This window comes from Balaenoptera ricei, chromosome 5, assembly GCF_028023285.1.
Source record: "Balaenoptera ricei isolate mBalRic1 chromosome 5, mBalRic1.hap2, whole genome shotgun sequence".
Lineage (NCBI taxonomy): Eukaryota > Metazoa > Chordata > Mammalia > Artiodactyla > Balaenopteridae > Balaenoptera > Balaenoptera ricei.
The window spans coordinates 139,833,116-139,854,139 of NC_082643.1; the positions used below are offsets into that span (position 1 = coordinate 139,833,116).

General features: G+C 43.6%; 1 protein-coding gene across 2 annotated transcripts in view; it reads right to left on the reverse strand.

Moving 5' to 3' along the window:
* Positions 1-21,024, reverse strand: part of AFAP1 (actin filament associated protein 1) — a 150,858-nt gene that overhangs the window by 83,592 nt on the left and 46,242 nt on the right. For both annotated transcript variants that reach the window (XM_059923657.1, XM_059923658.1), the window contains exons 2-3: positions 9,107-9,235; positions 5,820-5,917 (exon numbers count right to left, since the gene is read on the reverse strand). In XM_059923657.1, the coding sequence (XP_059779640.1) occupies positions 5,820-5,917; positions 9,107-9,233 (225 nt within the window). In that variant the 5' untranslated portion in view covers positions 9,234-9,235. The remainder of the gene's footprint in view (positions 1-5,819; positions 5,918-9,106; positions 9,236-21,024) is intronic.

Below are 21,024 nucleotides of genomic sequence, written 5' to 3' on the forward strand. Positions count from 1 at the left end.
TCTTGGGCTTTAGTCGAAACTCTGCAACTGATAAAATACCTGATTTTGTTATACAATCTCAAAGAATCTCATAATCCCATCTGTCAACTAGAGATAATGAAGTTGCTGTGAAAGTACTTTAGGAAGGATAAAATGCCATCAGCAGGCAGGTGGTAAGGGCTGGGACCAAAACATCATTGTTTCCTAGAGACAGGAAGTAAGATGCTGGTTACCAGGGGCTAGGGGGCTGGGGGGCATTGCTTACTGCGGACAGAGTTTCAGTTTGGAAAGATGAAAAGTTCTGGAGATGGATCGTGGAGATGGTTGCACAACAACGTACGTACTTTATGCCACTAAACTGGATACTTACAAGTGGTTAAAATGATAAAGTCTGTGTTATGTGTATTTTACCACAATAAAAAAACGACCTGTGACTTCCCTGGTGGTCCAGTGGGTAAGACTCTGCACTCCCAGTGCAAGGGGTCTGGGTTCGATCCTTAGTCGGGGAACTAGATCCCACGTGCATGCCGCAACTAAGGAGTCTGTGTGCTGCAACTAAGAGTCTGCATGCCGAAACTAAGAAGTCCACATGCTGCAACTAAAGATCCCACATGCTGCAACTAAAGATCCCGCATGCTGCAACTAAGACCTGGCGCAGCCTAAATAAATAAATAAATATTTTTAAAAAAACGACCTTGCTGTTATCTGCTGGTATAATAAGGCATCACATTTACATAAGGTCTAGCCTTAAAATAGCAAAACACTAAATCGCGTCTTCTACCCCATCTAAACACAGTGCAACCCTCTGCCGTTTAAACGATCAAATAAAAATATTTCTAGAAAATGCCTTGATGGGGTATCATACAGATCATATATAGCCCCCAAAGGGGTCTCCTCACTCTCTTCTCTCAGCCAGGAAGGTCTGAAGTCTCCCTGTCCGTAGACGCACTGTTCCTCTGAAGCGGAGGAGGGGAGGGCAGGAAACACAATTCCCGACTGTCTGGATCACAGCCGGCTGGTGGGCTGGGCGGTGGGGCCTGGCGGCCAATGTCAACACAGATGGGACCCATTTCCGGATGAACCGGCCGCCTTCGCAAACGCTCCCTCAGCACAGGCTGCATGCTAACTAAGTACCGTCCCTTTGATAGCTGCAGAACTCTTGGTGTGAAACAAAAACAAAAATCTGTTGAGAAGAACAGCCCTTCCCGGAAATGTTTTCATTATGCATATGCATATTTTGGCCCGCTCCAATCTCCCCTGGAAAGCTAGGGAGCCGGATGGGTCTGTAAACACGCTGCACACCCGTACCTCGCTCTCAAAGGTCGAGGGAAGTTCTGAATTCCACGGAGCGCACACCCACACTCCCGCCGCCCGGCCCAAGCTCCACCAGCCACACTGAAGGGGTCGCCGGTTTGCCCAGGACCCTGGGCTGCAGCCGCATTGACTCCAAGAGCAAAAGAGAAACATGCACTATTCCCTTCCTGTACAGAAGCATCTTCAACGTTACAAGACGGACTTTTTGATGCGGCTCCTGACCTCGAGCGGCCGTCGGCATCTTCTGCTTTGTGATATGAGGAACACCAAGAAGGAGAGAAACAAGCATCATCTTCAAAAGGTTAAAGTTCAGTTTAATTAAGAGAATGTCAAAATGAGGCATTGCTGATCAATGGGTATAAAGTTTCAGTTATGCAAAATGGACACATTTTAGAGATCTACTGGATCCCTTATTTTTTTTCTTTGCTACCACCTGAGTGTAATTCACCAGCCAACCGGGGCACAGAGACCTGTCCAGTCTCTGCCACACCTGTGTGGGGGGCCCACCTGGGTGTCAGCCAGCAAGAGGGGAGCGCTGATGCCTGAGAGCGCCGCAGAGAGCCGGGTGAGGGCCCTCAGCCAGGGGTGCGCCAGGCCCGAAATGCGGGGTGAGGGGTGCCGAGCGTGCTCGGGAAAGCGGCCAGTGTGACCCCACCCTCCCGCCCCGCCTCTCGAGGGTCCAGATAAGAAAAGGATGCCAAGAGATAGTTAACAATAACTGCATAAAGCACTGCTCGGCACTAAAAGGGATAAAAAGATAGAAGCGGACTCATTTCTCAGAGATTGTAACCCACATAGCTGTGATAAAAGGCAGTATTCCTTCAATACATGCCATGAAAGAGTAAAAAATGCAATCGTGGTTCCAATGAGTAAGAAATAATACCTGGTTGGAGCATCCTAAGTCTTACACTAAAAACAAATCCTTCGGTCATTCATAGTTGCCTTGAGGACCGTTCCGGACTGCTCTGCAGGCCCACGGGCCCCTCGAGGTTTAACCCCCGCAGCGTGTTCCGGCCTCATCCGCGGACGACTCATCCAAATCTTATTATTCAGCCACATAGAGGAGCTTGTAATGCTCTAGTCCATCGGGGTCTTTCTCGGGTCTGTGCCTTAATTTGTGGTACGCCCTCTGCCTGGCATAGCCTCCTACCCAATCCCACTTCTAGCCCACTACCAGCTAGTTCTCCTGGAAGTCAACGCGCCAGCAGCGAATGACCAACTAGACAGAAGCCACCTCACCAAAGGCAACTTACTGAATGACAGGCCTACTTGCTGAATAACGAATTCCCTGATAAACTACCAGGAAAATACAGCAGAGCTGTCTTAAGCCCTCTCCACTTCACTGACTCACTGAGCTGACAGATGTTCTTCATTCTGTCTGTAAAATGCCCTGACGGATATCCACAAAATGCTAACCGTTCGTGGCCAATGGGCTCCTCTCCAGAGCGCCTACAAAACAGTGCCATCGGCTGAGTCTGAACAATCACTAACAGTCAGCTTTGCTCTTTAAATTCTTACACTTATAATTATTTATTTTACTTTATTTGGTTAGCTACTACATAAATAAATCAGTGCAAAAACAAGTGCAAAAGGAGAGTTGATGATTCTCTGAGATGCTTTAGAAAGGTTCAGTCAAGACAAACTGCAAAAAAAGAAAAGACACAGTTATTCAATTAGGAGTGGTCAAGTCAGCTGTAAAAGAAGAGCAGCCCTGGTAAGATTCTAGGGACTCTAAAAATCAGATCGTTTCGCAAGTGTCTGAATTTAACTCCACTTTAAGGAAACAAAAACTGGGAATTATTAGTCCTGTATCACAGGTATGGATTACGTAGAAAAGACAACCCGTAGCCCCATGCTCAGTGGACGCAGCTCTTGGCCCTACATCAATGTCTTGGGAGTTTTATATCAAGAAACAGCATTGGCTTAGAGGCTGAGTTTGGAAAACTCTCTTGACACCCATGTTTAGCCACCAGTAGGGGGGAATTACCCACTGGTCAAACTCCTACTCAAAAATGACTGGTTTAAATTTGAAATGTTTAAAGCACATGGTACCCCTTTTAGAATTCCTCACTTTAACCAACATTTTTAATTAACCAGCTACCAGTTCCGACTCCACTGGTAGGACAGCTTCTCGTTCACCTTAAACCACAGCAGTTTGCCACGCTGCAGTCAAAGATGGGCAGGAGACAAGGAGAGAAGAGGGAGAGAAAATAGTGGATGAAGAATAAACTGCATTCGAGGAAAAATCCACAGAAAGGGATTGACTATTCAACGGTCAAAGATGGTACAAAATGTTGACCATCCAATGAGTACTCTTTGTTTGAAATTGGCATTGAAACTGAGATTCACTCCTCTGGGCCTGGCACATCAAAGACAAGCATTTTAGTCCAGGCTGGCTGGATGGCACTTCATGTACCACTAAAGAACAGTCCATGAAATTCCTATAACCATCACTACTGTTCTGGCTGCTTCTAGAGGTTTGCATTTCACCTTCAGTCTTGAAACACCTTTCCCAACCTGCATTGTGCTGATGAAATACAAGACACAGCGTACTGAGACAGATCATAAAGTCAGTTTAGAAAGAAAAATAAAAGTAAACCAGAGTACAAAAACCAGGAGCTTCGTGAACTACTGATTTCTCACATCTAGTTCTTTATCTTGTAGACAAACAATATATCAGTAAACAGGATTAATACTATGATTCTGTATTATATCTAAAAACATCAAATGAGACAATGAAAAAGAGCTATAACTGAGTCACAGTTTCCACAAGAAACAGGAAGAATTTTTTTAAAAAGGAAAACAATTATTAAAAATAAGTTTATAAAGAAGGAAAAATACATAATACATAATGTTAAAAAAATAAAAACAGCATATAAAAATCATACATTCAATATGCTTTCCACAGTGGAGAGATTAAATGTATAAAACAAAAGAAAAATAAAGCAAGCTACAAATGTGAGCTACATATGTAATTTAAATTTTTCTAGTAGCCACAGAAATTGATGAAATTGGTTTTATTAATACATCTTCTTTAACTCAATATATCTAAAATATAATTCACGTTATCAGCATATCAGAATATCCATTTTTAACACACTCCCCGAAAGTCTGAGAACCACAGCCCTACAAAGTAATAGCTGGCTCTTGCACGGGGCTTAACAGATGCAAGGCATATATTCCAAGCACTTGAGGTCCATCAACTCTTTTCATCTTTACAAGAATCGCACTAAGTGGGCACTATTATTACACTCGTTTCAGAATGAGGCATCTCAGGCACAGAGATGTGAAAGCCACAGTCTGAATTCACACAGTAAGCGTCAGAGCTGGTGCTTGGACGCAGGAACCGTGCTCCCATCCACACCCTGGACCCCGCAGCCTCCCCAGAGCCCAGCTCGGGAACAGGCTTAGGTTCCTAAGAAAACCTTCTCCCATCGGTGAGTCATGCTGGCATCAGCTTTGCTGCCATGCCTCCCCAAATAGTATTGCTGAGAAAAGGCTGGATTTGAAATCAAAAGAATACGTTACAAAAAATGGTATTTTTGCCTTTCCTACTGCCCTTGAGCAATCACATCTTCACTGGACCCACACTTCCTTTTCTGGAAAATGGAAATACACACTATTCACATGTTTAGGGGTATTTTAGGGGTTCCCTGAGGTCAGGATGTAAGGATTAAATGAAATTTTAAGTGAAAAAAGAGCAAGTATGATCTGTGACAGGTGGTAGGGACCCAGTAAGCACTGATTTCCTTCCGTCCCCTCTACAATGATAATTACTGAGTACCCACTGGACATCAGCCATGTGCTGGGGCCCTGCTTTCCTGCAGTTCCTTTCCTGGTAGAGAGATAATCAGATGATTCACAGAGAAAGCAAATGTTAGGAAGAGAGTTGCTAAGTAACTGATTTTGCTCTAATTTTGAATAAAAGCCTCATTTCCCTGAGTAAGCAAATTAGAAAATAGCAAAAGGCAGAAAAAGCTGAATGGTCCATGAAAAATGGCATACGTGAGAATCCCCAGATTGCGAAAATAGTAAAAGAACTCCAAAACCAATTTTGAATGCAGAAAATCAAATAAAACACACATTCCTGGACTATGTACATATGTTTCTTCTTGGGGGGAAATAAAGAATATTTAATCCCAGAAGAAGCATAGCAGTGAGCATTAAAGTTTCAGGCTAAGGTGTTCAAATTCAGAGTTAACCTAGAAAGAGGGGCAAGTCCCTAGGCTCTACTGTCATTGTTTTGCCTGCTAAATCATCTGAGTTTTTTAAAATCCAACTTAAGAACGGATTTCCATGGACCTGTAGCTCCAGCAATTTTTAAAGAACCATCAGCCTCCTAAGAGAAGGCTACATTTACAGCCTCCCACTTGGCCATTACTAGCATCCAAAAAACACACTCAGAGGAGTGCCTTGAGCAACACGTGGCCTCCTTTCTTCCAGAATTGGGCTTTCATCACCTGCCCCTGGAACCAAAAGTAACACAGGCATCAGGTGATTCTTGTGATGGTGGGACTTTAACTCACCAGCCACGGCTGCGGGATCTCTGGCAGAGGCATCTGGGGAGGGGCCGGCAGGCTGTTGGGGGTCTCTGGCTTCGTAGCATGATCTTTCACTTCAAAACCTGTACCAACCAAAGCCACAGAACTGTATGAGGAGGAGAAGGAAGATAAAGATGGCACCGCTGGCAGCTATCACCTCCTTGGCCCCATACTGAATACATCGCAAATACGTATTTATTTTCTCTAATCCTTTACAACAATCCTGCAAGGTAGGTATTCTTCTTCTCCATTCTACAGGTGAAGGATCTATGGCTGAAAAAAAAGGTTAAAGTACTTAATTGGAACGCTGACAGGTAGAAATGACGGAGCAGGCACCAAAGTCGACATCCTTTCCAACGCCAGGCAGCCTCTCAAAGGCGAGCTGCCTCTCCTGAACTTCCACTCAGGTTAGTGTTGATACTTACCCACGTACTAAGGGGGCAGATGCTTTCCTGGGAATCCGTAAATCTGCATCAAGTACTCTCCTAAGGTCCGATGCTGTAACAGACATGCTTATTGTTGACAAGACTGATAATTAAGCTCATACCTTCAGGGGATCATATTCAAGTTGGGAAGACAAACATACGTACAACGGACTCTCAGAAACCGTGGTGAGCACTGTACCAGTGAAGGCAGGAAAGAGGAGGAAACTACTTTAACCTGGGCACAGTGTTATTTACGTGCCAAGGACTCACCTTTCTAGATCTAGAAAAATAACCGCTCAACAATGATCACCTATGATGGGTCAAGCACGACGCTGCAGGCTGGGAAAAGACAAAGACCCTGACCTGCGGAAGCGACAACAAGACCGGAATTTTGGCAGAGGCCTGGAAACAATAAAAAAAGAAAAGAAAGAAAGAAAAAGAACAAATGGAAATTCTACCATCAAACAATCAGTGGCTGAGTTTCAAGCAAATTAAAGAGCTGAAGAGAAAAATCAGTGAATTGGAAAATAACATCCAGAACAAAGCATGGAGAGAGAAGGGGCTGAAACTGATTGGGCAGAGCAAGAGAGGAAGGGAAATCAAGGGAAAGCAAACAGCAATGCCAGAGGCAGGAGGCCCAAACTGCAGTGTGTTCAGACCGTTAGTCTGAAGTGACTGGGAAACAGGTGTACGCAGAGGAGATGAGGTCGAAAGAAATACTACTTCTACTAGTAAAAGCAACAGTAGGAAATAACAGTCAATAGTTGCTGAGCGTCTGCCGTGCATCAGGCACTGCTTGGAAATGTTTTATATGATCTCGTCAATCCGTACAACATCCCTCCGAGGTAGGTGCTACTGTCCGCCCTTCTTACAGGTGAGCAAGCTGAAGCATCTAGGGATTAAGTAACGTGCTCGAGGCCACAGACTGGGTAATGGGCAGAGACAGAAATCAAAGCCCCTTTGACTGTATAGTAGACAGGTGTGACCACACGTCATAAGGGGCCTGGGGTTCATCCACGGGCAACGGAAGATACTGAAAGGGTCCAGGCAGGGAAGCAGCAACATCATTTCAAAGTGGACTTTCATCTCCGTCTTTATCTTTATCTCTATCTCTGTCACTGTCTCTATCTATCCTACTGGTTCTCTCTATCCTACTGCCCCTCAAACATGGTCTTCATCCTACACTCCTACCTCAGGGATTGGTCCCACCATCCACCTGGGGCCTCACGTAGCTCTCGTTCAATCTGCAGCCAGATCTTTGAACCCACTGCCCAGACTGACAAGGTGAGCTTTCTGGAATGCAAATCTAACTGTGTCAAATCATGGCTTCGTACGCTAAAAATCAACGAATTGTACATTCAAATGGGTAAAGTGCACGGTATGTGAATTATATCTCGGTGAAACTGTTTACAATAAACCTCTACATCTCCTCCAGGTATCTCCTACCCAGCCGTCAGGATCCTAACACCATATCCTCCGAGGACTGGCCCCAGCCCCTCCCCCACGCTCTCTCTCTCACTAAACTGGTTTGGACCCTCCTCTTGGGTGTTCTCTTAACACTGATGCCCTCTCCCTGCTATTCTGTCTTACCCACTGTGCACAAAAGAGTTAACACAGCAGGCCTGAGGCTGCTGTCTTTACAAGGGTTGGCATCTGGGAATGTGGCTTTCAGAAGTGTTCCCACCATGCCCTAATCGATGAGGTTGGTCTACTGTGCCTAGACTGTTTGGGCAGACAACATGATCTCATGCCAAACACCTGCTGTGATGGCGAATTCTGTGTGCCAACCTGACCGGGCTCAGGGATGCTCAGACAGCTGGTAGAACGTTATCTCTGGGTGTATCTGTGAGAATGTTTCTGGAAGAGATTAGCATTTGCGTTGCCGAACTCAAAAGGGGATGGTCCTCCCCAGGGTGGGTGGGCATCATCCAATCTGTTGAGGACCTGAACAGAACAAACAGGCCGAGGAAGGGCGGGTGCACTCCCTCTGCTTGAGCCAAGTCGCCCATCTTCTCCTGCCCTCGGACGCTGGCGTTCTTAGTTCTCTGACCAGGACTTCCACCATCAGCCCCCCCTGACGCTCAGGCCTTTGGACTCGAACTGAATTACAGAACTGGCTTTCCTCAGTCTCAAGTTTGCAGAGGGCAGACTGTGGGACTTCTGAGCCTCTGTAATCACAGAAGCCAATCCCTACAACAAATCTCCTCTTTATCTCTATCTCTATCCCTCTATCCTATCGGCTCTCTTTCTCTGGGGAACACTGACTAATAAACCGGCTTTGCTGAGAGTCTGGGATTTTGGTACGTGCCAGGCGGAGGGTGCCTATGTGACCCGCCCCCAGTAAAGTCCTTGGGCACTGAGTCTCCAGCGAGCTTCCCTGAACAGCAACGTTGCACGCAGGCTGCTGCATTTTTGTTGCTGAGGAAAGAGTGGGATCTGTATGAGCCTCGTGGGAGGAGGAGCATAGGAGCCTGTGCATGGCCCCTCCAGACTTGGCCTGAGTCTTTTCCCCTTATAATCTGTCTGTGTATCCTTACTACCTCTGTGATGAATCCCAGGCATGAGAAAGTACAGCTCCATGCTGAGTCCCGCTAGCGAACCTCCCAGTGCTGGGGTGCCCTTAGGGACCCGCCCAACACACCTACTTTAAGCCTAACTCCTTAAAGGCTTTATCTTTCTAAACCCAGAGACTAACACAGTACCTGGCACGTAGTAAGGCCTTCGATGACAGCTTGATGAATGAATACATGCATTCATGACTGTGTTTTGGAAAGATGAGAATTAAAGATGGCTTAGAGGCAAAAAGAGCCCGGAAAAAGAAAGACTAACAGTTTGAATGAGACGTACCTTTGGATGACTGTATCCTCAGCAGGATGTCTGTGATAACTGCCTTTTTCTCCCTGACAGTTGAGGTTAGATATTCATGGTCCAGGAGTTCAAGAAAGAGACGAAGTTCAACGATTAACTCTTCCATTGCTGAAAACAAAGGAGAGAGGAAAGGTACTATGAGACGCACCAACTTGCAAATGTCAAAACACGAATGCTAAATTTTACTCAAAGCATTTCGTTTTTAGCTTGATGGCCGAATATTGTTTTCCAACAGGAAACGCAAGTTAGCTGAAACCAGGGCGTCTAAAAGATTCACGTATCATCTTCTAGACAAATGTGCTCCTCCATCACTTCTGCTTTGAGGCAGAGGTGTTCGGCTGGGAGAAGCCCCAAAGCCACGCTGCCAACAGATGGAGTCACGACCCAAGAGCCTGACAGCATCATCTGCTGTCAACTGGATGATATTAAATTTCAGTGTCAAGAAGGAGACGGGAGTTTAAAATGCCAAATAGTCTTCAGATAACCACTAGGACATGGGAACTCAACACCCAACTCTGTGCTTCTGCAGGTCTGGCTCCCTCCCCAGGAAGACTGTGAGCGCTTTACAGTTACAACAATGATGCTGGGTGCCGGGGAGGACCTCGATATAAGTTCAGGTCCTGACTTCCATCATGTCTTTTCTTTCTGGGATTACAGCAGACTTCCCCTCTGACACCCACAAGACCGCACTATGGGGCTGATGTCAGCAATTTTTACCCCATGATGTGAACCTCTGAGTGATGCCAACACCCTTTCAGGGCGTCCGCGAGGTCAAACTATTTTCATAATATATGACATTATTCACTTTTTCCTGAGCTAATGGTGTAAATGAAGGGGTGGTTAAACTTCTGGCATCTTAGTGCAAATCAAAGCAGTGACAACAAACTATACTATACTGTATCCTTCACTTACACACTAGCAGTAAAAATAAGTAAATAAATAAAAATTTTAAAATGCTACTTTCACTTAAGAGTGTCTTTGATGAAGCAGTAAAAATCACTGTTTTCATTAGATCTCAACCCTGGAGGATACACCTTTATCACGTGCTGTGTGGTGAGGTGGGAAGTACGCATGAAGCACTTCTCTTGCAGACTCAAGTACCATGGTCGTCTAGAGAAGAAGCACGTGTACAACTGTCTGAGCTGTGAGTTACACGAAGCCACTTTTTTCATGCAGCACCAAAGAAGAAATGATAGACAAACCGCGATTATTCAGACTTGAGTATGTGACCAACATTTTCTCAAAAACGAACAAAGTAAGCTTATCACGTCCAGGTAAACAATGACACCATTTGTTGCCAATGATACAATTTGAGCTTCCATGGGAAAACAGAGTTTTGAACATGTGTATCCACCACTAGGAGCATGACAGCTTCTCAACAGAGACTTTTCTAATGAGATCAGGAATGACATTGAGGTACATGATCTCCTGGTGCATAAAGCAGTGTGTTGACATTTGGAAGCTCTACACAACTCAGGAAACCATGATGTCATAAAAGCACACGTGGGTAAAGATCCATCTAATGTGTAAAATAAGCTGAAATATCTTCATGTAACAGAAAATGAAGTGTTCTTTGATACAGCGCCAGATTCCACATTGCAACTAACCTTAAGAAACTACCACTTGTTGAGTTTTGGTGTAGTATCAAAGAATATCCACAATTTTCTGAAAAGGCACTAAAATACTCTTCTCTTTTCCAAGTACATATCTTTGTGAGGCCAGATCCGTCTTTATGTACTTCCACCAAAACAACGGTTCATCACAATAGAATGCAGAAATAGATATGAGAATCCAGCTTTCTTCTGTTAAGCCAGATACTGAAGATACTTGTAGAAATATAAACAATGCCACTCTTTCACAAATTATCTCGTAATGCAGTTATTTTTCATACATATATTAATAAATATCTTAAAAATCTGACAGGTTTAAATTCTAACATGATAACTATCTACAGATATAACCACATAAATAAAAGCTCTTTGGGGGTCCTCAATATATATTTTGAGACCAGAAAGTCCTAAGCAGAAAAGTTCAAGAACCACTGGTCTATGGAATTCTTCCCAAATTTACAATTCCACAAGTCTACAACACACTCCAGAATACAAGATCCTAACTGAGGCCACCCTTTTATAACTATCAAAGCTCTCATAATCTTAGACAAGTGGGCAGAGAAATGGCAAATGAGTTCAGAGTAGGCGAGGTGTGTCCGAGGCTGTTCACTTTTCCTAATTGGGCAATTTCCTAATTTCCCCTCTATGAAATGAAGGGGCTGGATTAAGTTAGTCTTTAAGGTCTTTTTCATCAGGAGAACAACTTCCTGATGATTCTAAGTAGAAAACGATCTCATCTATACTTTAAAAATGATGGGCTGCTAGTATTATTCATAATAGCCAAAACGTGGAAACAACCCAAATGTCCACTGAAGGATGAATGGATAAATAAAATGTGCTCCATCCATACAGTGATATATTATTCCGTCTTAAAAAAGGAAGAAAATCCTGACACATGCCACACCATGGATGAACCTTGAGGGCATTATGCTGAGTGAAATAAGCCGGACACAAAAGGACAAATACTGTATGCTTCCACTTCTATGAGGTCCCTAGAGTCATCAAACCCATAGAGAAAGCAGAATGGTAGGTGCCAGGTGCTGGGGCAGGGCGGGGAATGGGGAGTGAGTGTTTGTCAGGGACAGAGTTGCAGTTGGGGACGATAAAAGTTCTGGAGACGGATGGTGGTGATGTGAATGTACTTAATGACACTGAACTGTGTACTCAAAAAGGTTTAAAATGGTAAATTTTATGTATATTTTACCACAATAAAAACAAAATCAACCTTGTCCAAAAATGGAAGGGCTGCTAAAAGCTATAAGCAAAAACGTTAAAAATGCTATGGGTCTATGTTAAACTTCCAGAACCCATTCTCCATCCCCATTCGTATACTCTTATCAAAAATGCTTCGCTTGCGTGTAGCCAAATCATATTTATCCTGCAGGATTTCACTTGGGTTTCACCTAGCAGCATCAAAATATCTGAAGAGGACCAAAGACTGCATGCACCTGTCCTATCTCGTCTTCAACCTGAGCCTCCCTTACAGAGCTCCCATCGGGGATTTTATGCAGGCCCCTCTGGGCTGGGAGTTTATCATAACCACAGTCAGGTTCCTGCCCGGCCCATGGTCCTCAGAGAGCAATGCCCTCAGCTACAAGCTGGACTCCCGCCAGCTACATCTATACCACCGGGCCCTGCAGGCCACCTCCTGCTCCCAGGTCATAATTGGACCACCTTAACCCAAACTGGTCCATCAGAGTCTCCTTCCTGTATATATTGCCTGGGACAGGAACTCGTAGTCAGTTGCGATCTCTTGAACTGAAGACCAGTAAACTCAGGAGCTACGGAGCTGCCATGTTTCGCCATGTATGTGCCAGTGGGTGAAAGTCATTAATAGAGGAAGAAAGAATGAAGTTAACACCCTCAGATGCTCAGAGGCAAGAGAGAGGAAGTGCCGCACAGACAGGGCACTGGATGGGTTCCTGAGACCTTCCTGGACTTGTCTCGGTTACCTGTGAACCTGGGCTGCACTGAATTCCCCGAGGTATCTGCATCCTTCTAATGAATTTTCACTTCATTGTTTATTAAGCTACTGTGTGGTTTTCTTTTCACCTGAAACTGCACCCAAAAGATTGTCAAAGCAAAGCTCTTTGCACCTCAGAAAGCAAAACATCCCCAAATCAGAGAGATGCAGTTGTTAGAAAAGTTCCTCCTTCCTAGGACCTGCATGGACTAAACAAACCACATTTTACCCTCAACAGGCCCTTCAAACACCTAAACTCACATCCCCTCTCTCCTAGCCTCCTCTAATTCAACATCCTCCACAAGCTCCTCCCAAATAAAATCCTCCCCAGTTACTGAATTCTTTTGTCTCTTACCAGCTGTACTGATAACCGGGTACTGAGTGACCTTAAGGTTTGTTTTTTTTTTTTTCTCAATATAGCTCATCAGCTGGTTAAGAGTAGACTTTATGCTTTGCTTGTCTCCAAGTACCTTATAGCAGCCTAGCGGTACAAGCCACGTAGAAAGCATGCAAGGATTTTTGATGAGCAAATTAATAAAGTAAGAGAACTAATATTTTCTGAGAACCTGTTGTGTGAAAGGCATTGTCCTAGGCATCTACACATGACACTTTATTTAATTCTCACAATAATGCTGCAAAGACGTGATGGGCCCCCTACACGGGGGAATTAGAAGCCACGGCCCGTTTGTTTACTTTTCTTTAAGCAAATGTTTACATGGCAATCACAGGCATGGGACACTTCTAGTCCCTTTACACGTATGACTTCATGAGGTAGACCTCAGGAGGTAGAAACTGGTCTTATCCCCATTTTACAGGTGAAGAAACTGAGGCTCAGAGAGGTTACCTAAGGTTGCTAAGCAAATAAGTGGCTGAGCCTCTCCAGGTAATAATATGCTCACAGGCACAGGGCTGGAACGTAACAGAACGAATCTGAATGCAGTTCTGACTCCAAAGGCCCTGCTTTGACTACTTCATGATAATCACTCCATGAATTACGCTGAGATAACGCTGGCCTGGTGAGTGGCTATGGCCATTTAAAAAAAATTTTTATTGAAATGTAGATTATATATAGTTCCCTGTGCTATACAGTAGGTCCTTGTTGATTATCTATTTTATATATAGTAGTGTATACCTTTTAATCCCCAAACTACTAATTTATCCCTCCCCCCTCCTTTTCCCCTTTGGTAACCATAAGTTTGTTTTCTCTGTCTGTGAGTCTATTTCTGTTTTGGAAAAATGGGTAACTCCCCCAAATTATGTCATCCTTAAAATGAGATGATTATTAGGTATCTCAGGATTGTAATGAGGCTAAAATGAGCTGATATCCATACAGAGGCAAGCATTTCACAAATGGTAGCTATTACCATTATTATAGCATATGCTCATCTTATTAGAACTTTAAGCCTTGGGATCCACAAACACAGCAAGTAGACATGACCCATGACTTCTTGTCTTCTAAAACTAGGAAGTCCTTAAATATCTACCTCTGCCTTAAGAAAAGCCATGAAAGACTATTCTGTACAACTCTACGCAAATACATTTGAAACTAGGTGAAATAGACAATTTCACAGAAAAGAATGTAATTTACCAAACTCTATTTACCAAATTACAGAAAGCTTACACAGAGAAAGCAAAGAAAGTTATCAAAGAATTGTCCTCACAAAAAAAGTACCAGACCCAGATGGTTTTACAGGGGAATTGTACCAAACCTTAAACATCAAGACTACTATCAATACATAAATTGTGGGCTTCCCTGGTGGCGCAGTGGTTGAGAATCTGCCTGCTAATGCAGGGGACACGGGTTCGAGCCCTGGTCTGGGAGGATCCCACATGCCGCGGAGCAACTAGGCCCGTGAGCCACAACTACTGAGCCTGCGCGTCTGGAGCTTGTTCTCCGCAACAAGAGAGGCCACGATAGTGAGAGGCCCGCGCACCGCGATGAAGAGTGGCCCCCGCTCGCCACAACTAGAGAAAGCCCTCTCACAGAAACGAAGACCCAACACACCCAAAAATTAATTAATTAAAAAAAAAATACATAAATTGTTCCAGAAGATGGAAACAGATAAACAATTTTCCAATTCTTTCTTTTTTAGGAGTAGGTATAAAAATGATGCCTAAACCTAGTAGAGATAGCACAAAAAAGAAAACCAAAGACCAATCTTACTTATGTCAATGCAAAACTCCTAAATAAAATATTAGCAAACAGAAACCAACACAATACCTTAATAGCACACATGACCAAATGAAATTCATTCCAGGAATGCAAGGATGAGTCCACATTATAAGATCTACTAATATACATTCACCATATTAATAGATCTAACAGGAAGATCATATGATTCTCATCATCCCCAGATGATGAAAAAGCCTTCAAGAAAATTCAGTACCCATTCCTGATTTGTTTAAGTCAACACAATGGGAACTGATATGTACTTTAGTTTGATGAAATACATGCACTAACTGTTATAGGCTGAGTGCTTGCATCCCCTCTGCCATTCTGTTGAATCCCAACCCCCAGTGTGATGACGTCAGGAGGGGGGGCCTTTGCGAGGTGACCAGGTCATGAGGGTGCAGCCCCCATGACCAGGATCAGTGTCCTTACAAAAGAGGCCCAAGAAAGCGCTCTCACCCCTTCTACCATGTGAGGACACAACGAAAAGACAGTCGTCTGCAACCTAGAAGAGGGCCTTCAACAGAACTTGGACCACGCTGGCACCCTGACCTTGGACATCCAGCCTCCAGAACCGTGAGAAATGCACTTCTGTTGTCTATAAGCCACCCTGTCTGTGGTATTTTGTTACAGCAGCCCAAACAGACTAAGACATTAACATAAAACAAAAACTGCATCTTACTTAATGAGGGAACACTGCGGGCATTCCCAGTAAGGTCGCAAACAAGTCAGGGAAGCCCATTTCCCCACCACTTCTAACACTGCACTGGAAGTATTAGCCAATGCAATTAGAAACTTCAGAATAGAAAAGAATAAAATTATCTCTATGTGCAGCTGATGTGAAAGTATACCTAGAAAACCCAAGAGAATCAATGATAAAACTACTACAAAAAAAATGTTAATAAAGTAGGATATATAAAAACTATTGCTTTTGCACGTGATTTTTATACCAAACAATAAACAGAAGGTATAAATGGAAGAGAAAATTCCATTTAAAAAAGCAATTAAGAAAGTGAAATACTTAAAATAATTTAGCAAGAAACATGTAAAACTTACAGAAGAAAAATTTTAAAACACTCCTGAAAGACAAAGAAGGAAACCTGAACAAACGGAAAGTACCCCTTGCCTTTGAACAGAACAACTTAACATCCAAAAGATGTCACTCTTTCCGAGGTAACAGCTAAATCTAATGCAAGTCCAATAAATATATAACAAATTTTGTTTTGCTTTGTGTCTCGAACTAGACGAACTGATTCTAAAAGGTTCATAGGGAAATATAAGGGATGCCTAAGAACAATGAAAAGGATCCAGCCATATCCTCTATTAAAACATAATATAAAGGTTCTATCATTTAAATGGTGTTATATTAATACATAAATTCCCAGTAAGATTAATAGTATAGAATAGAAAGCCCAGATATAGACCCAAATACATATAGAAATATAGCCTATGATAAAGCTAGTATCTCAAATCAGTGGGGAAAAGATGGACCTCTTGATGATTGGGGTCCGGACAACTGGTAGCCATCTGGGGGGGAAAAAAAGAAAAAGATAAAATTAAGTACATCTTACACCAGAAAAAAACATCAAAGATACCTGAGCATGTAAATGAAACCATTCCAGTCCTAGAAAAAAGAGTAGGTGAACTCCTTTGCAACCTTGGTATGGGAAAAGATTTTCTAACTCTGACTCAAACTCAGATGTAAAAGACAAGACTGACTGATGAGACTATAAGAAAATAAAAGACTGAGCACCTAGAATAAGGACCGAATTACGGACGGCGTCTCCTCCACCCGCCCTGCACAGAACTCACACAGACAGTGCATCCCATAAACTCCTGGGGCCAATGGAAAAATCCCTGGCCTACCATGCACTTGCCCTTTAAGCTGACTGTCTCCAGAGGCTGGGTCCAGGGTCAGGACCCTGGAGAACTGGTTTCATAAAATCCCATCTCATCCCTCTCACTGAGGACCACTGGGCTACGCTGGAGGCGCCTCAGAAAATTGCCCTGACTCCTACATTCATTCTTCTTTTCAGTGACTTCTCCTGACCTTGTGGCAGAATCTTAACTCGCCCTTGCTTATTTTTCCAGACCCCTCTTTCCACCTCCCACCCGCAGCTCTTCTGAACGACTCAGTTTCCCACACACACCAGGCTTGCTTTTGCCCTGGACCTCGGCTCGCACTGCGGCTCTCTGCGCTGTGCCTTAACCCTGTCTCGTCCCCAACACACCCCACACACGTCTTTTACCAGCGACCTCTTACCTAGTTACCCTTGGAGACTCTAGGCCACCTGCATCGCCGTCCTCACCTCATGCTGTAACGAGGGGTTAATCTGTCCCTCCCTGCACCCGTCACGAGGCAGGCTGAAGTCGGGGACCACGTTTGACTTCTCTCTGTACCTAGAACGCTGCGCACACTGCCTGACACGGAAGCTCGAACACAGGAGACACTCAGTATGCGTTTGGTGAATTAATTCACTTGCTTGTTTCTGGATCTCCATAATAGACAAAGTTCCTGAGAGTTGCTTTGGGGAGAAAGTTGCAGAGAAAAATGCCATGGATCGCCCTCTCACAGTTAGTAACTGCGTCTCCTGGGATATTCTTAGAGCGTGCACATCAAAAGCGGTAAAAGAATGGTTCTGACGAGTTCACGGTCTCAGTTTGACCAGCACCTGGTCAGGGCCCTGTGCTGCTAAGGTGCAGAGACACCGCAGGAGAGCACTCGGAAGAGGCTTAGGGGCAGGACGGCTGCGGCTGAGCCAAGTGGTCAACACTCAGGCAAAGCACTTGCGTATTTTCCCTTATAGGGCTGCAGTTAAGACTCTTCATGCAGACTCTTCCAAACATTTCCACGGCCTCCGCAGATAATCCAAATGGGCTGCCTACAAGTTGATCTGAGAAATCTCAGAAAAGCTGCACAGCTGTAGATGCTGTCTGGCTGGAAAGTTTCCCTCGGCTAGACTGCATCTAAAATTCCTTCAAACTCTAGATGACCGCCGTTTGAGTGACCAGATGACTTTGAGCACAAACCACTAAGCTTCTTTGACTCCTGGGGCCCTTGTCTGTAACTTGGGCATAATCACAGTTCTGTGTCAGCAAGACTGCGGCGGAGAATCCAGAAGCCACTGTGAATAAAAGCCTCTGGGTTCAGGGACATTCAATCAAGGCTAGTTTAATTTGAATCTGAAAAGAGAAAGTAAATAAGGTCTCTTCTCTACTTGTCAGGTTTCTGAACAGGACTTAGGACAAACACAGCTCGGTTTCAGCACTGACTCTGAATCTTTAAAAGCTTTATCAATATCCTAAAGGAAAGTCTGTGTCTCTAAAAAGGTAGGTGCGTACATGTACATTCTGAGTCCTGAGACTCTTTTCCCTTCTGGATTATACACAGCCAACAAGAAGTCCCCAAAGGCACTGGTATAAAAATCCACAGAACAAATTCTTTCCGGAAATTATCATGATTCTCAAAGGTCAGACTAATACAGGGATGGATGATGCAAGCCCTAATAGAAATATCGTGCTATTGTTTTGTAGAAAGTAAAAGACAAAACCTGGACCTGGACACGTTTTTTATTAATCATAATAATCTGTGTAACCTGACAACACCACAGGAACCGGATTTCCTGATTCATGAAGCCTGGTTCCTAGGCTGGTATAAGAAGACTTGACACAGAAACTAACATACCACTGTAAAGCAATTATACTCCAATAAAGATGTTAATAAATAAATAACTAAAAAGAAGACTTGACAAAAACCAAGCTGGTTGCTGACAATAGTTTTAAATAAGATATCAAGAGCATATATTTTCATTCCACTTACATCAGTTCAATTTAATTTAGTAACAAGTTGTGAAACGTGAGCTTGTTTAAGACACTGTTCTCAATGTCTTCGAAGGCAAGTCTCTGACATCCAAGGGTTCACCATCTAGAGCAGGAGATAAACATTTGGACTCACAGAACCATTATCCTATGAAAGACAGAGTCACGGGTTGTCAGGAAAAGGGCCACTGATGGAGCTCTATCTCTGAAAAGATGATGTATGCTGGCAGCGGCACTAAGGATGAACTGGGGTAGCGAGAGGCTGGAGAAGGAAGAGGCACACTCAGTCAGAAGGATGTGGAGATATGGGGATATATGTATATGTAGAGCTGATTCATTTTGTTATAAAGCAGAACCTAACACACCACTGTAAAGCAATTATACTCCAATAAAGATGTTAAAAAAAAAAGGGGGGGGGGGTTTCCCTGGTGGCGCAGTGGTTGAGAATCTGCCTGCCAATGCAGGGGACACGGGTTCGAGCCCTGGTCTGGGAAGATCCCACATGCCGCGGAGCGACTGGGCCCGTGAGCCACAATTACTGAGCCTGCGCGTCTGGAGCCTGTGCTCCACAAGAGAGGCCGCGATAGTGAGAGGCCCGCGCACCGCGATGAAGAGTGGCCCCCGCTTGCCGCAACTAGAGAAAGCCCTCGCACAGAAACGAAGACCCAACACAGCCATAAATAAATAAATTAATTAATTAATTAATTTTTTTAAAAAAAGGATATGGAGAATGACAGCAATAGGAGGATGGAAAAGAAAAATGCAAATTGATGCTCTATTTATTGTAAGATATTTAAAATATTTACTAAAAAAAACTCGCAAAAATACCTGAGGTCATAATTGTGGGGTATACAATGATAAGCAAAACAAACATGATCTTATATTCACGTCAGAGAGACAAACAGTATGCAAATAAAAACAGCCAGAAATTACGATGGATACCATGAAAAAAGCACCCATCAACAATTTTATGTCAAAAAAATTTGGAGTTTTTGGGGAAAATGATGCCTGAAACTAGGTGAAATAGACATTGAAATTTGGAGGTGAAATTTGGAGTTTCTGGCTCCAAATCCCTACTTCATCTCAGAGGTCCTCTGCTTTTAAGAACGGCTCTGTATGCAAAACAGCCAAAAGGTAGAAGCGACACGAGTGTCCATCAGTAGATGAATGAGTAAATGAAATGTGTTTTATCCAGACAATGAAATATGATTCAGCCTTAAAAAGGAAGGGACTTCTGACACATGTTCCAGCAGGGGTGAACCTTGAGGACATCATGCTAAGTTAACAAGCCAGTCACAGAAGGACAAACACTGTATGACTCCACTTATATGAGGCCCCCAGAGTAGTCAAACTCCTAGAGACAGGAAGTAGGATGGCGGATGCCGGGGGCTGGGGGAGGGGGAGTGGGGAGTTATTGTTTAATGGGTGCAGAGTTTCAGTTTGGGTAAGATGGAAAAGTCCTGGAGATGGATGGTGGTGACGGTCTCACAACAACATGAACACACTTAACGCCACTGAACTATATATTTCAAGATGGTTAAAATGGTAAATTTTGTTATATATATTTACTATGATTTTTTATAAATAAATTTTAAAAAAAGAATGGCTTATTTCCTGGGCTCATAAACACACAAGGGCTCCCAAGCACCCGCTGAATAAAGTTTTCACCTTGTCCAGCAGTAAACCCCTTGTCAATCTGGCCCCGATGTCCTTAGAAACTCATCACCTGCCATATTCCACCTTTCATGTTTTGGTGTGGCCTGATCCAGCTACCACTCACTTTCAGAACATTCCTCGTGTTCCCACCTGACCTTAGCGCGCACTTTTCTGAAACACCCTCGCCCTGGCACTCACTTTGTCTACCAACCGAGATTTCTGTAGGTGCAACCAAATGCCACCTCTTCTGCAAAGCCTTCCCAAACCAACTCAGTGGAGAGGGAATGCCCCTCATCTGTCTACTTATTTTTCAATTTGTCTATAAAACAATAAACTCCTCACTAACAAGGGACAACTGAAAAGTGAAAGAAAAAGTAAATCCAGTACCACTTATAATAATAGCATTAAGATACATGAAATACTTAAGGATAAATTTTAACAAAATAAGTGAGAGGCCTATAAACTGACAACCATGAAACGCTGCTGAAAAAATATAGTGAAGATCTAAACAAAAGGAGAGATACCATAGTCATTGATTTGAGAGATTCTCCCCCCAAATTAATCTATAGACTCAACACAATGCCAGTCAAGATCCCAGCAGCTTTTTTTTGCAAAAGTGCATTGACCGGCTGATTCTAAAATACATGAAAATGAAACAAATTAGAATAGCCAAACGCTG